Here is a 13,476-nt window from a genome sequence, read left to right as displayed (position 1 = left end):
CTCTGGAAGCGCTGCTAAACTGCATTTCCTGTGTTTTTCAGTGAAAACTCTTCTTTTGTCCCGCTGCCACAACAATACTTTCTTGTTCATCAGTTTGCTTTCGGACTTCAGTGTCTTTCGGGGCTGTTGACCGGTTTGTTTTTTTGTACTTCTTGTCGTTGTGTCTTGTCCATGTAACAGAATCTCAGAAGCCACCGTGTTGAGGAAGGAGGTTGAGATGTGTACGTGTGCTCTGGCGCCTCGTGGATGCATCTGTGTGTACTCGTTTCCGTGCTGGTTTTGCTGTCGACATCAAACGTGTTTCAGTTGTGGTTGTGCGAGTGTTGGACGAGTGTTCCCATCCCATTTCTTTTTCCACTCGAAGGAGCTGTCTGTAGCACGTGTGTTGCTACCGAGCTCCTCCTCGTGAATTTGTGAGTCATTTCCTTCATGTGAAAAATAAACTATGATGTGATTGAGGGCGCGTTTATGTGACTGCGTCGCCTCCCTTCCTAAGTGGGTGGTCAGGGCAGGAAGCAGACCATTGAGTTTACTCTCGGCACCAGGAGAGCAACACAAAGCTTAGTCACAGTTTCCGTGCTTCATTAAGTGGCTGCTTCTGGAATCAGATGCTAAGAACAGCGATCAGCAGCCAACTTGAGGCCAGTGAAATGAATTTGTTTTGGCTTCTGCGCAGCCATCGATTGTCTCCGTTTGCTAGACCCTCTAAAGGAAAGTCTTATATTGCCACACATCAGAGGAGTTAAAAGCCCGGGAGGAAAATTTGCCTCCCAAATTGAGCTTGGGCTCTTCATTATCTTCCTGCAGTCTGAGTCACAGGTTCACGCTCGCGGCCCGCTCTAATTAGAATTTCGTATCAAGCTCAGAGATTCCATCTTCGACTGCCCGCTGGAGAAGATAGGGGACCTTGTCTGCCGCTATGTGTCTTTCTCTTCCTGTCTGTGGTTTAATTCTGAGTGCTCAGTGCAGTTTTTGAAGGGGATAAAAGCATGCGAGCATCACCGACAGCACCTCTCATGCTACACTTGCCTCTTGGTTTTTACACCAGCTGATTTGATCTTTGCTGACAGCCGAAACAGTTCCCTGTTTGCAGTATTGCTTCTCACTTTACTTTTTCTAAACAAGGGTATTTTAAAGTTGAACGCAACACGTTATCAGCAAATTCATAATTCTGGCTTGAGGACGTGACGAGTTGAGTTCAGTCTGTTTGTTGGACCTGCATGCATTATGCGGGCTGTTTATGTAGTCAAATGATGACGAGTTAGGCCCTCGAGAGTTTGATAGCCAGCTTAGCCCTACGTCCTGAATGCTAACATTAACCTAGTAGTTAGCAGTTTCTTGGCAGATTTTGTAATATTGTGGGGTTCTGTTTTATTGCTGTACGATATTACAAAATCTTGCAATGATAATATCAGTTGAGAGATTTGCCTGTTTTCTTCTTTCCGCTTCTTGTCATCTGTGCTTCTGACTCTGTGAAAATTGACATTTGTGTCCACTGCATCTGCTGCCGTGAAACTCGGCCCAACAGGCAAAATTTTACATTAGCATGAGAAATGCAAGTTCATAACACTTAGAATATAATAGTCAAGAATTTTTGCACCTTGAGCTAGCCCTACTCTATATTTTGTGCAGCTGCATATGAATAAATGAGAGTACAATTGAAAAGTTAATTTTACTTCAGTTGTTCACTTCAAAAGGTTGAACTCAAATATTGCACACACAATGTGATGTATTTCAAATATTTATTTCTCTAAACTTGAATGAACATTTCTGAAAGTTAGAATGTTGTGTAACACTAATGTCTACTCTGTAATAGAAATGTTGTGTCTACAGTATATGCACTCCAGACTTGATGTGGGCTGCATTTGCATGGATCATGACATCAGTGGGGCGAGGCATGGAGGTGATCAGCCTGTGGCACTGCTGAGGTGCCACAGGCTGAGGAGAGGTGTCCACTTCCTGTGGTATTCAGGAAGTGGACAATACTTGTCCACTTCACAGACAAGTATTGTCTATGAAGTTGACTATACTTGAAGCGCAGTGATGCTGTGGTCAGTAAACCAAGTGATGGCACTTGTGCGAATGGGGCCACAATAAAATCAACATCAACAGAAAGCTTGTCAGCATAGGGAAGCATGCAGAGCTTTAAAATGTGTTGATGGAAAGCTACTATGTCTTTAGACTTGTTAAAATTGCAGAAATTTCACCCTGGACCCTTCTTGTGTCAGCTCTGGCTCAGTAGCATGTTAATACAAGTTTGTGAATCTCTGAACTCCTGAATGGCGTCTGCTTCTCTATCCTCTCCAGGCAGTGCTTATCCATGTTGCTTGTCCAATTTTTTCAACTGTCTTATTTCTTCCATGTAACTTTCTTTGACCAAACACTGTGTGATCATTTAACTTCTTTTGCAGTGACCTTTTGTGTTTTGACCTCCTTTTGGAGAGGGTCAGTGACTTTCAGTTCAGCAGATTTCTCCGTAATTGTATTAAAAATCCGTCCTTTTCATGTAAAGAAAAGAAACGTATTTTTGAACTGTTCTTGCTTGTATGTTTTAATTATCACAGTGTGCAGAAACACACGCTTGACATATACTCTGCCATGAACATAATGAATTTAATTTTAAACCGAATCAGTGAAATAAATCACACTTTTGATGAAGCCATATACGTCATAACAGATCTGACTAATGTGAATAATTTAAAAAGTTGTTTAAGTAATCAAAGTCTGTGCTTCTCCCTTTGCAGGAATCCTCTTCTCTACGCTGGTGTTCGGACCCGCGTGTGGCTTCATCCTCGGATCCGTCTGCACTAAATTCTATGTGGACTTCATCTTCATAGACACTAGTGAGTTCAGTGGTCCAGAGGTTTTTTGTGTTTTTCTTTTTTTTTTTCTGTTTTTTTCTGTTTCTCTCATACAGCTCATTGACTTGTTACGTGCTTTTTATCACAGGTAAGCTGGGCATCACTCCAGATGACCCGCGGTGGATCGGGGCCTGGTGGGGAGGCTTCCTGCTGTGCGGTGCCTTATTGTTCTTCTCAGCTATCCTGATGTTCGGCTTTCCTCACTCACTGCCAACCAGGGAGAGAGACGAGGGAGCTGAGAGCGAGCAGGTTATGCTGCCTCCTTCTCTCAGCCAAGAGTATGACACTCCGAAGCCCAGCAACGGAGTAATGCTCAGCCATGAGCCTGCCAACAGCCCCACCTGCTGTCAGCAGCTGAGAGGTGAGCATTGGCTTTAAACCAGTGGTTCTTAACCTTTTCTGAGGTACCGAACCCACCAGTTTCATATGCGCATTCACTGAACCCTTCTGTAGTGATACATTTTTTATTCATTTTTTTCTCCAAATTCAAGACATGTGGTGACCCAACTAGGCTCTAGTTGGGTCACCCCAAGATCACTAAGTCTTCTTAAAAGGTAGAGTCTCTGAGAACAGTTCTTCAAAATATAGTCGGTGTTTTCAGCAAAGTTGAGCTGACTGTCCAGGAACGACCCAAGGTATTTAAAATTTGCCACAGTTTCAACAGGTTGGCCATCGAGAGAAACTGGAACTATTTTAAGGTCTTGTTTAGATCATTTAATTAGCTCCACATTCTTAAGAGAATGAAAAATTAATAATAAATAATAAAGACTTTGTGGTATTCTGATTTAGTAATGTAATTATATTAGTTGTGTTACCACCCCCACGGCACTAGAGGCAGTAGCAACCCCGAAAAGATGCGACTAAGGAGCAGATTTAGAGACACAAGTTCAAATCCATGCCAAGAGTGGAACTCCTTCAATCAGTGCTCCTCCGCAGCTCTGATTGGCTAAGCAATGTAACGTGATCCTCTGCAGCAAGTGATGGCAAAGCGGGGGGCGTCATCATGACTTTACACAAGTGTGTCTTTACCTCTGCAGCAGAAGCTCAGCCAAACCCCTGAGACCGACTCATCGAACCCCAGGGGTTCAATCGAACCCAGGTTAAGAACCACTGCTTTAAACCATGTGAAATGCATATGCTACAACAAAGTCTTCAAACTGGCCTGGCATTTTGTGAGAGCACATTGACGTTTTGTTTTTTTGGTTGTGCTTTAGAAATGAAGTGGAAGGCAAAATGTGCATGGTTTTAATTTTATTTTCAAAATAAACAAAATAAAAAATTGCATGCATTATATTCAGCCCCTGAGGAAAGACTTTCTAGAATCACTTTTTTTGCAGCTTTCACCAGTAGAGGTGATAATTTTGTGAATTTGTTTTTACCAAGTTAGGTCAAAATCTAAAGAATGAACGACAGTTTTTAAGTCGTGCCACAAATCCTTTCTTGGATTTAGGTCTGAACTTCGACTGGGTCTTTGTAACACATGCATATTATTTATCCTAAACCATGCCATTGTATCTCCGGCTGTATGTTTATGATTATTGTTTTGCTGCCCTACTCTCAAGTCTTTTTCAGCCTTTAACATACTTTGTTTAAAGTGTCCCTTCTATTTATCTTCATCCATCCATCCTCCCATCAACTCTGACTAGCTTCCTTATCCCTATTGAAGAAAGCATTCCCAAAGCATGATGTCTCCTCTGCCTTGCGTCATCATTCGGATGTTATATTCAGGGTGATGTCAGCTAGATAATTAAATTTCTGTCTTATCTCTCCAGAACATCGTCACGTTTGCCATGTCCTTTTTATGACTTGGGGCACATTCAATGATCTATTTTTAGTTAGCATTGTCTCTTCATTTAGGTGAACAGCCACATGTTGGTAGGTATAAAGTTGTGCCCTGCCCTTTCTTTTTAGATGATGGAGCACTCTGCTGTTTTATAGCAAAACTCTCCTTTAAACATTAAAATGTATATTTATTATCTAAGTACTTCTGGGTTATAAATCCTGTGAGTTGCTTGTTCAAACCACAGCAAATCAAGAGTGCATGTCCCATTAACTAGTTTGTCATGATATTAACGCTCATGCTGTCTATTGTGTTTTACCTCCAGTGATCCCCAAGGTGACGAAGCACCTGCTGTCAAACCCCGTCTTCACCTGCATCATCCTCGCTGCCTGCATGGAGATAGCAGTCGTGGCTGGCTTCGCAGCTTTTCTGGGAAAATACCTTGAGCAGCAGTTCAACCTCACCACCTCCTCCGCAAACCAGCTGTTAGGTCTGTTCACTGACAGCAAATGTGACGTGCGTAACTCAAGCATGCATGAATAGCTGTGACGTAAACATTGTATCACCTTTTTGTTGTTAAGGCATGACGGCCATTCCATGTGCCTGTCTGGGAATCTTCATGGGTGGCCTGCTGGTGAAGAAGCTGAACCTCTCAGCGCTGGGAGCCATCCGCATGGCCATGCTGGTCAACCTGATCTCCACTGCCTGCTATGTCTCCTTCCTGTTTCTGGGCTGCGACACGGGCCTCGTCGCTGGAGTCACTGTACCATACGGCAACGAGTAAGAGGGCATTTAGTGATCACGGCAGGCTGGCCGGCTGTATTTGGAGTTAGACGTGTTCATTAACTTGGTTGGTCAGTCAGTCACAATGGCAGCTATTCCATAACACTTTGGAATATCAGCTAACCAGTACTTATTTATTTGCTTTGACTTGATCAAAGCTGCAGACATCCTACTGAAACCAGTAGGAAAACAATGAAATCTTTGCCCATTCTTAGCCCTAGCTTTTTAGCTAATTTTAGCTTTTACATGGGTTTTTATAACAACAAACGTCTGAGGCCTTTACAGAAAGTTGTATATTATACTTGGATTGCATACAGAGTCCACATAGCTGCACTCCATTTACTATTTTATTCCACTGAACTTCTGTGTATCAAACTAAATTTAAATGTCAAACCAATCAGAACATTTTCAGATCACTCATCTGTGACACTTTGTGGCTAATGTGAGGTTATTTCTTTTGGCTTACAGGAAAGCCTAGCTATTGACAGACCTTTTATTTCTGATTTGACAACCCATAAACTTAGTTATGCAATTCTTTAACCCATTACATGGGGCCTTCGATTGACAGGAGCACAAGATGTGTCCGATAAGAAAGACCAGATGCCACAGATGAGCAATGAATATTTACGATTTCCTCAATGTAATCGTTGAGATTAAATAGGTTTTGTGTCGAATGATCAATTCACTGAAATGACTGTTGACCGTAAAAGCAGGTAACAACATAAAGCCTTCTACCTTGGATAGCTAGACTTTATTAAAGGTGACCTGCACAGTAAAAATGCAATTCACCTCTGTCTGTTAGGGTGCAGTGGGCTTTCCATTTATATAAACAAATCTGCATCACCTCATTTCATCTATAAACAGGATTTCTATTCAGCATGGCTTTACACTCCAGAGGGCTGCATGGACTGAATGCAAAGGCGTTATTGAGGCAGTAATCCCATAAAAAAGAAAAACTTTGATGGAAAAAAAAATGCGCTGACTTTCATAGAAGACTCTGATACAGTGATTGTCAGGTTCTTCCAGGCACACAATGTTTCATTCTAGTTTTAAATAAATCCTTCTGAGACTCTCAGTTCTCCTGCTACCTGTTGTTTTTTCTGCTTTCTGTAGTGGCTTCACTGGTACATAGGAACAAGCAATAGAGATATGTTAATGTAGTAAAATGTTATATTCCTATATTTTAAAATCTATGAGGAAGTAATTTATATATTTATTAGTCAGTCTCATGTGAATGTAAGGTGAGAAATACAGAGGATTGTCGCAGAAATGTACTTTACAAGGGATCAAATATTTTACTTGCTGAAACAAAACAAACTGAGCTTTATGACCCAGTTGTAATTTCTGCTTTTCATCGTGAAAAGGACTGCATCAAACTGTTATTGGTAATACATCTTCATTCTAATACATCTACACATACTTTTCTGTACATCAGCTTCAGAATAAAACATTTCTTCTAACTACATCTAATTTTTGCTTTTGGATGTAGACGGATAGGCTTCCCCAGAGGGAAATAGTTGCATTACAACGGCATCAGCAAAGACATTTAAAGCAGACAGAAGACAACTAACAATAAAATAATTTGCATGTATTCATATGGAAATAATGTGTATGTATTCAAGTTCAGTTGTTACCGTTTCCTTCTTGCAGTCAGCATTCTTTAGACACACTGTGCTTGTTCCTCTAAGGTAACTCTATCTTGCCTTTTTGATTTTACAACCTAGACTCAACGTGTTAAAAATAAAGAATAAATCTGCTCATAACAGGGTTTGGGCTGTACCTTCACTTTGGACAGATGTTATCTGTTAAACACTGAGGTAAAAAGTTGTTTAGATCTCCTGTGTTTCTGTTCAGGACACTAAATGTGGGTGAGAAACCGGAGGCTCAGTGCATCAGCCACTGCAGCTGCTTCACCTCGTCCATCAGCCCCGTGTGCGGCTCCAACGAGGTGACCTACCTGTCTGCCTGCTTCGCCGGCTGCACGGGGACAGGAGCGTCTCAGTCCGCATCAAACATTTCGCAGGTATTCACCACTGCTGTACAAGTTAAACACATTCCCATGTGCTGCTGTATTTATGAAGGCGGGTTTGTGGAGCAAGAAGTAGGCATATCATTTTTATGTGCTCTTGTTCTGAATATGGAATGTCTATTGGGAACTTGAGTGTGGAAATCCCACACTATTTTGTTCTGCTAAATTTGCCACGGCTTCACAGTCTTGTTTTATTCACACATTCCTTCATGTTTAAGCATCAGTTGACTGTTCTTGAGTGCCCACAAGTGGTTAGATAGTTGTTAGGCAATTTAATCAAAATCTGGGTCGAGCTGTGAGTTTCTTTTTTTTTTTGTTCCAAGCATCCTGAATACCTGAAGTGAAAATCTGTGGGGCTCTGGCTATTTTTGTGAAAAAAATTTATATATGTATTTATAACTATTGCAAGTTTATCATGACAGGTTGGCTACAACAAAGTAAACTGGGGTATAAAGAATGCACCTCGCTATTATCAATACCCAGACCTCACAAACATAGATATGTAACCTGAACATCACCTCCACACACACACACACACACACACACACCCAGCAGTTAGCAGGCTTTTACATTGGAGGTTAAATGTCATATCCTTTTTCTGTTTGTAGTGGCCAAGATTTGCTCTCCCCCAAAAAGTTAAGCTATGATAAATTATAATGTGCCTCAGGAGAATTGAGAATTGTGGGCAATGCTCCAAAGTTGATTAAATGATGCAATTTCCTTCTTCCAACCAGCTTAGCATTCTTTGTACTCAGTATATTACATAGTTATGTCATCACCGTGCTCATATTAGCCAGTCAAGTACTTATTTAAAGCTTTTACTGTCAATGACTGTCAATTTAAGAGAACTGCTAAATGAAATGTCCTGATTCCTTTGGTTATGAGTTTTTTTTTTACTTTATTTCCAAACATGGATGTAAATCTACAGCCCTGTGCTGTTTACAAATTAATTGTTTTTCTTTTTTCCATATTTACAGAACCTGACTGGCTGCACCTGTATATCTTCCAAAAATGGTCCTGGCACTGCTACTCCCGGGAAATGTCCGTTGCCGGGTTGCCAGGAGGTTTTCCTCATCTTCCTGTGTGTGATATGTGTCTGCAGCCTTGTGGGAGCCATGGCCCAGACTCCCTCTGTCATCGTGCTGATCAGGTAAAATTTGCTGTTCAATTCGATGTGTTGGCTGAATGCATCAATCAAAAGCACCTTTGAGAAATTAACATGTTATCTTTTTTTTTTGTCTGCTTCCCTTCTAGGACCGTGAGTCCTGAACTGAAATCGTACGCTCTAGGAGTGTTGTTCCTTTTGTTACGACTCCTCGGTAAGAATTGACAGCAGAAGAATTGATCAGACCGTCTTTCCCTGGCTTCCTTCCTTTTCTGTTTTTATATTAAGAGAGGGAATCAAGTCAAGTCAAGTAGTTTTCCCAAAGGGAACAACTGTTAATATTGTTGAGGTCCAAAATATGATGACATTTACTTTGTGTAATTCAACTAAAGAACATACAAATTTGTAAGAAGTATAAAAAAGAAAAATGGTTGAATAATCTTGTTGCATTATCTGATTTGTAGCTGCTGATATTTCTCATGTCACCAGATTTCATGACGCTGTTTGGTGTTTCTGTTTGCCAGGATTCATCCCGCCTCCTCTGATCTTTGGCGCCGGGATCGACTCCACCTGCCTCTTCTGGAGCTCCGACTGCGGCGACAAGGGCGCCTGCCTTCTTTACGACAACGTGCAGTACAGGCGCCTCTACGTGAGCCTTGCCATCATCCTCAAGGGTGTGGCCTTCCTGCTCTACACCACCACGTGGTACTGCCTGCGGAGGAACTACAAGAAATACATCAAAGGAAACGAGGGCAACCTGACGGCGACCGAGTTTTACCCGTCCCTCAGCGACGGGCCCAAACCCGTGGACAGGACAAAGTTTATATACAACCTGGAGGACCACGAGTTCTGTGAAAATATGGAGTCTGTTTTGTAAGAATTTTTGCTTCGTCTGTTGAAACGATAAAAGGCCATACGGGTCTGAGGTGCACTCCATGAGCTTTTTCAGAGGGTCCATTCTAGTTCTTTGAAACCGTGAGGTGTTGTCAGTGAATTCCTGCGGCGACTCTGTGGTAGAAGACGACTCCACAGCCCTCGCTGGGTCAGTTCTGGTTGTTTACTAGTGCATGGATGAGACGCTACTACGGCTATAGTTGCCATATTGTTTAGGTCTTTCATGACCAAACTAATCTGTGTTGGTAAATGACAGGCTTCCTTCAGTCAGCACTGTGTTCTGTCTTACTCTAAAAAAAAAAAAAAAAAATTTTTCTTCAGATGTTTAAAAGTTGCCAAGTGTTTACAAACTAATAGCTGATGAGTCACTGTACTTTACTTCAAAACAGGAGAGACCAGATGCACCTGGACCAGACTGGACCGGGTTATTTTAGTGGCCTGATAGAACTTTGGTTTTCGTTTTTCTTGCTGGATCAATAAAATAAACAATTTTTAATACTTGCTTGGACTAGACTGTAAAGTCTTGCCACATAGGTGCAATTCAGATCCAATTTATGTGTTAACTTTTTTTTTTTTTTTTTGAGGACTGCAGGGTTTTTTTCACTGTAGCAGTTTTTCATATCAATTTGCAGAGTGTATTCAGCCCAATTTGTCTTAAAAGGGATTCAACATATATATTGTTTTCTGCACCCATTGGAGATGCAGAGAAGAAAATCTATAGTAAATATTTTATGTGGTTCAGAATTTGTGTTAAGATTAGGAATCACATGATTGGTTCATTAGGCTCAGGATGTTTTATTGGATCATATGTGAGCTAAGAGCTAATAATTACATTTTTGTGGTGTGTCTGTCTTATGTCACAAATGATTTATGAATATTTATATTGAGGATTAAAGTATGGTTCACTATTGTGAACAAAAGGTGTTCACAAAATGAATGGTGTGCTTATTCCTGTATTTAAACCTAACACAGCACTTCAGTTCACTCCACTAGCAGTTACTGTTTTGTCCCTTTCTTACACTTTTTGTATGGCAACATATCATTTATTTTACTCTGGAAATAAATTATTTTTCAGAAAATTCAATCAAACTTGAATCTTTGGTTTATTTATTAAAAAAAAGCAGCCAGCGTTGATGTGTTGTGTTTTACTGAACCAAGTCGTTTTTGAAAAACAACATTTATAAAGATCTTCTAAGAACCCTTGTGGTAATAAAAAGAGGTAACAAATCATTATAAAGATCCATTGCACAGGGAGTAAGTGTGCTTGTGTCACTTGAATTCAGAGTGTGGCGGTTGTCTGGTAAACCGCCTTGTCACCTGAAAATGAACCTTGCTTTCCCTTTAGTATTCAACCTTTTCTAGAAGCCAGTCAATGTGGCTTTCAACTTTAACGCCTGTCATTTTGTTATTAACTGAGTCTTTGCCTCTGTGGTCACTCTTTGACCGATTGGTTTACACCGTGTTTGGGCACTTTATGTGCATTGAATCTAAAGATTTGTCTGAGAATGTTTAACTTTAAATTTTAAAGAAATGACATCCCTGAAGTATTATGATGTCTGTATATTCCCAAATATTACAGACATCCCTGTAATATTTGGGAATGACATCCCAAATATTGCACAGCAAAATCTAAGCTATTCCTTGTGGGGCATTGCGGGGGAGCAGGGGTTTTAGTCACTGATGTTTATGAGAATATGATCAAGATGACAAAATGAAATGCAAAAAAAAATGTGACTTAAGTAAAACTACCACATCAGTTAATAATCAGTGTAGCCTATGTCATTTATTCATTCATCTAAAAAAGACTCCCGTTAAAACAACATCTTGTAATAAATACTATAATTTCTGGGCCTTTCCGAGTGTAAATAGAAGATGCTTTAAAGTGCAGTGTGATTCCATTCGTATATCTGTGTCTGTTTTGTCCTCGGCAGCTTGTGAAGTCTAATTATAGACCAATGACACTCTTCATGAAGACAAAAGAAGCATCCCCAGTCTGCTGACAATACTCTGTGATACACACGCACAGAACGCAGCTTTGAGGTGTCCTTGTTGAAAGTCAAAAACGCACAAAATAAATCCACCAGTCCAAACAGAAACAGCTGCAGTCACGGCTCGAAAGCTGTCAATTAGCCTAAAGAGTGCTTTATTGAGATAAATTGTGACACAAGCAGAGCAGGAGAATACGAAGCAGTAAATCGACTCTGGGGTCCATTGACTGCTGTCTCGCCGGGTGCCGTTTGTTTGTCCCCACGTTTCAGCGACTGTTGAAGAAAAATAAAATGGTGACAAACTGAGAATTTAACATCCTTCACACAAATCAGAAACTTTAAAGAGGATATAAATGTGAGCTGCAAATTTAGGCAAAATTCCAGAAGCGAGTTGACACAAATTTACATATAATGCATGAGAAGGATGATAGTTTCAGATTTTCTCACCTGGATGCAGCTCATTATGTGTCTTGCCAGCTGCACTTTTCAGTTTATGTAAATCAGACCTTTACCCCGGCTGCCTGCTCAATTGAACTCATCAGATAATGTATGCATGGATGGTGAAAGCAGGGAACACTGTCACTGTAGATTTGTTTTGACCAAAAATGTATTCCTTTTCCCTGAATAACCATGGACAAATGTCTGCCATGTGTCTATGTGAATATGGTTTTAGGATGAGACAGACCAATGGTGTTAACAAGGATGCTGGGTCAATATTGGAAGATACTGTTTAAGATTTTTGATCTATTTCTAAACACAATTTGCTCTCCACTACAGACGGTTAATTATATTGACTATAATTAGTCAATGTAATAATATATTGAGGTTAGGCAGATTCATTTTGCATGGCTAAATAAAAACTTTAGCTAAACAGTTAGCTAAACTTTAGCTAAACATCATGTTTTGTTATTTAACTTTAAGTGAAACAGTCACAGTCACTGACACATTTTCGACCTCTTATGCAAAAAGCTGGAGGTGTGAATGGAGAGGTTTATATATCTGCTTGTATTTTTTTTATTTTTATATATATTTTTATTTATTTTTTGTCCGTCCTCTGCGCCTTTAAGGCTGCATGTGGTCTCGCAGCTCCGGCTGAGAGCTGTGTAGGTGCACGCTTTCAAAGTTTCACTGGGGGAATTGAGACAACGGGAGACTGCAGCGGCACATCGCCCCGTCGGAAGACAGAAGCGCACAACATCCGAGGAGGAAGAGGAGGATCGGAGGAGAGAGGAGGACCACGTCTCACTCAGGGGAGTGTCCGATAAGAACAAAGAGAGAGAGAGAGAGAGAGAGAGAGAGAGAGAGAGAGAGGGGAAAAAATATGACAGAGAGGGTCCTGGGTTAACAAATGGGAACTAAACGGAGGTGGATGTAACGCGGAGCTCGCTGGAAGGAAGGAAGGAAGGAAGGAAAGAAGGAGAGGAAGAGGGACTCCCGGGCCGGCGGCTGCAGCCCACCTCCCCTCAGTCATGCCGCCTGTATTCCGCTCTCTGCTGTTCGGCTTTCTAACGCTGCTGGTTGTGCTTTTGATAATTGATGATATTGCAGAAGTGGAAAAAGAAAGCGCGTAAGTAACCCGGCGTAATTCATCCAATCAGCGTATCCCCTCTCTGTGTGTGTGTGTGTGTGTGTGCCTATTGTTTGCAGTCCGTCAGGTTAGATTTAATCCATCTGGGATGCATGGAGGAAGAATCAATGAGAGGAGAAAAGCGAGTGGTATTAGATGGGGGAGAAAAAAATCAACAACACTCACAAAGCGAGTTACTTTCACGAACTGACTGAAGTTTGGAGTTAAATTTTGAGCTTCCCCCCCTCGTCCCCCCAGATTTGTAACAGTGGTGTGCAGCTGCTCCTACAGCAGCCCGCCCCCTGCCTGCCTGATCGGGTCTCCTAGGATTTGGCTATTTGTCTTGCAGCACGCGGGATGTAGGATACATTTCCACTATACGAGTGTGCATAGAGGCTTTGAAATTGAGAAACTGCATGTGTGCGGGCGTGTGTGTGTGTGTGTGTGTGTGTGTGTGTGTGTGTGTGTG

The 13,476-nt window shown here is 41.2% G+C and overlaps 2 protein-coding genes across 3 annotated transcripts in view; both read left to right on the top strand.

Moving 5' to 3' along the window:
- Positions 1-10,541, top strand: part of slco3a1a (solute carrier organic anion transporter family member 3A1a) — a 36,754-nt gene extending 26,213 nt beyond the window's left edge. Inside the window, exons 3-10 of the mRNA XM_008412356.2 lie at positions 2,745-2,843; positions 2,950-3,222; positions 4,967-5,131; positions 5,223-5,421; positions 7,279-7,447; positions 8,431-8,603; positions 8,708-8,772; positions 9,083-10,541. Of these exons, the coding sequence (XP_008410578.1) occupies positions 2,745-2,843; positions 2,950-3,222; positions 4,967-5,131; positions 5,223-5,421; positions 7,279-7,447; positions 8,431-8,603; positions 8,708-8,772; positions 9,083-9,435 (1,496 nt within the window). The 3' untranslated portion in view covers positions 9,436-10,541. The remainder of the gene's footprint in view (positions 1-2,744; positions 2,844-2,949; positions 3,223-4,966; positions 5,132-5,222; positions 5,422-7,278; positions 7,448-8,430; positions 8,604-8,707; positions 8,773-9,082) is intronic.
- Positions 10,542-12,529: 1,988 nt separating this feature from the next.
- The window catches only part of st8sia2 (ST8 alpha-N-acetyl-neuraminide alpha-2,8-sialyltransferase 2), an 11,198-nt gene continuing 10,251 nt past the window's right edge, over positions 12,530-13,476 (top strand). The window contains exon 1 of one of the 2 annotated variants that reach the window (XM_017305225.1): positions 12,530-13,007. In XM_017305225.1, the coding sequence (XP_017160714.1) occupies positions 12,910-13,007 (98 nt within the window). In that variant the 5' untranslated portion in view covers positions 12,530-12,909. The remainder of the gene's footprint in view (positions 13,008-13,476) is intronic. The other variant, XM_017305224.1, reaches the window with a different exon arrangement.

Source organism: Poecilia reticulata, linkage group LG6 (genome assembly GCF_000633615.1).
Source record: "Poecilia reticulata strain Guanapo linkage group LG6, Guppy_female_1.0+MT, whole genome shotgun sequence".
Taxonomy (NCBI): domain Eukaryota; kingdom Metazoa; phylum Chordata; class Actinopteri; order Cyprinodontiformes; family Poeciliidae; genus Poecilia; species Poecilia reticulata.
This window is presented reverse-complemented; position numbering and strand designations above follow the sequence as displayed.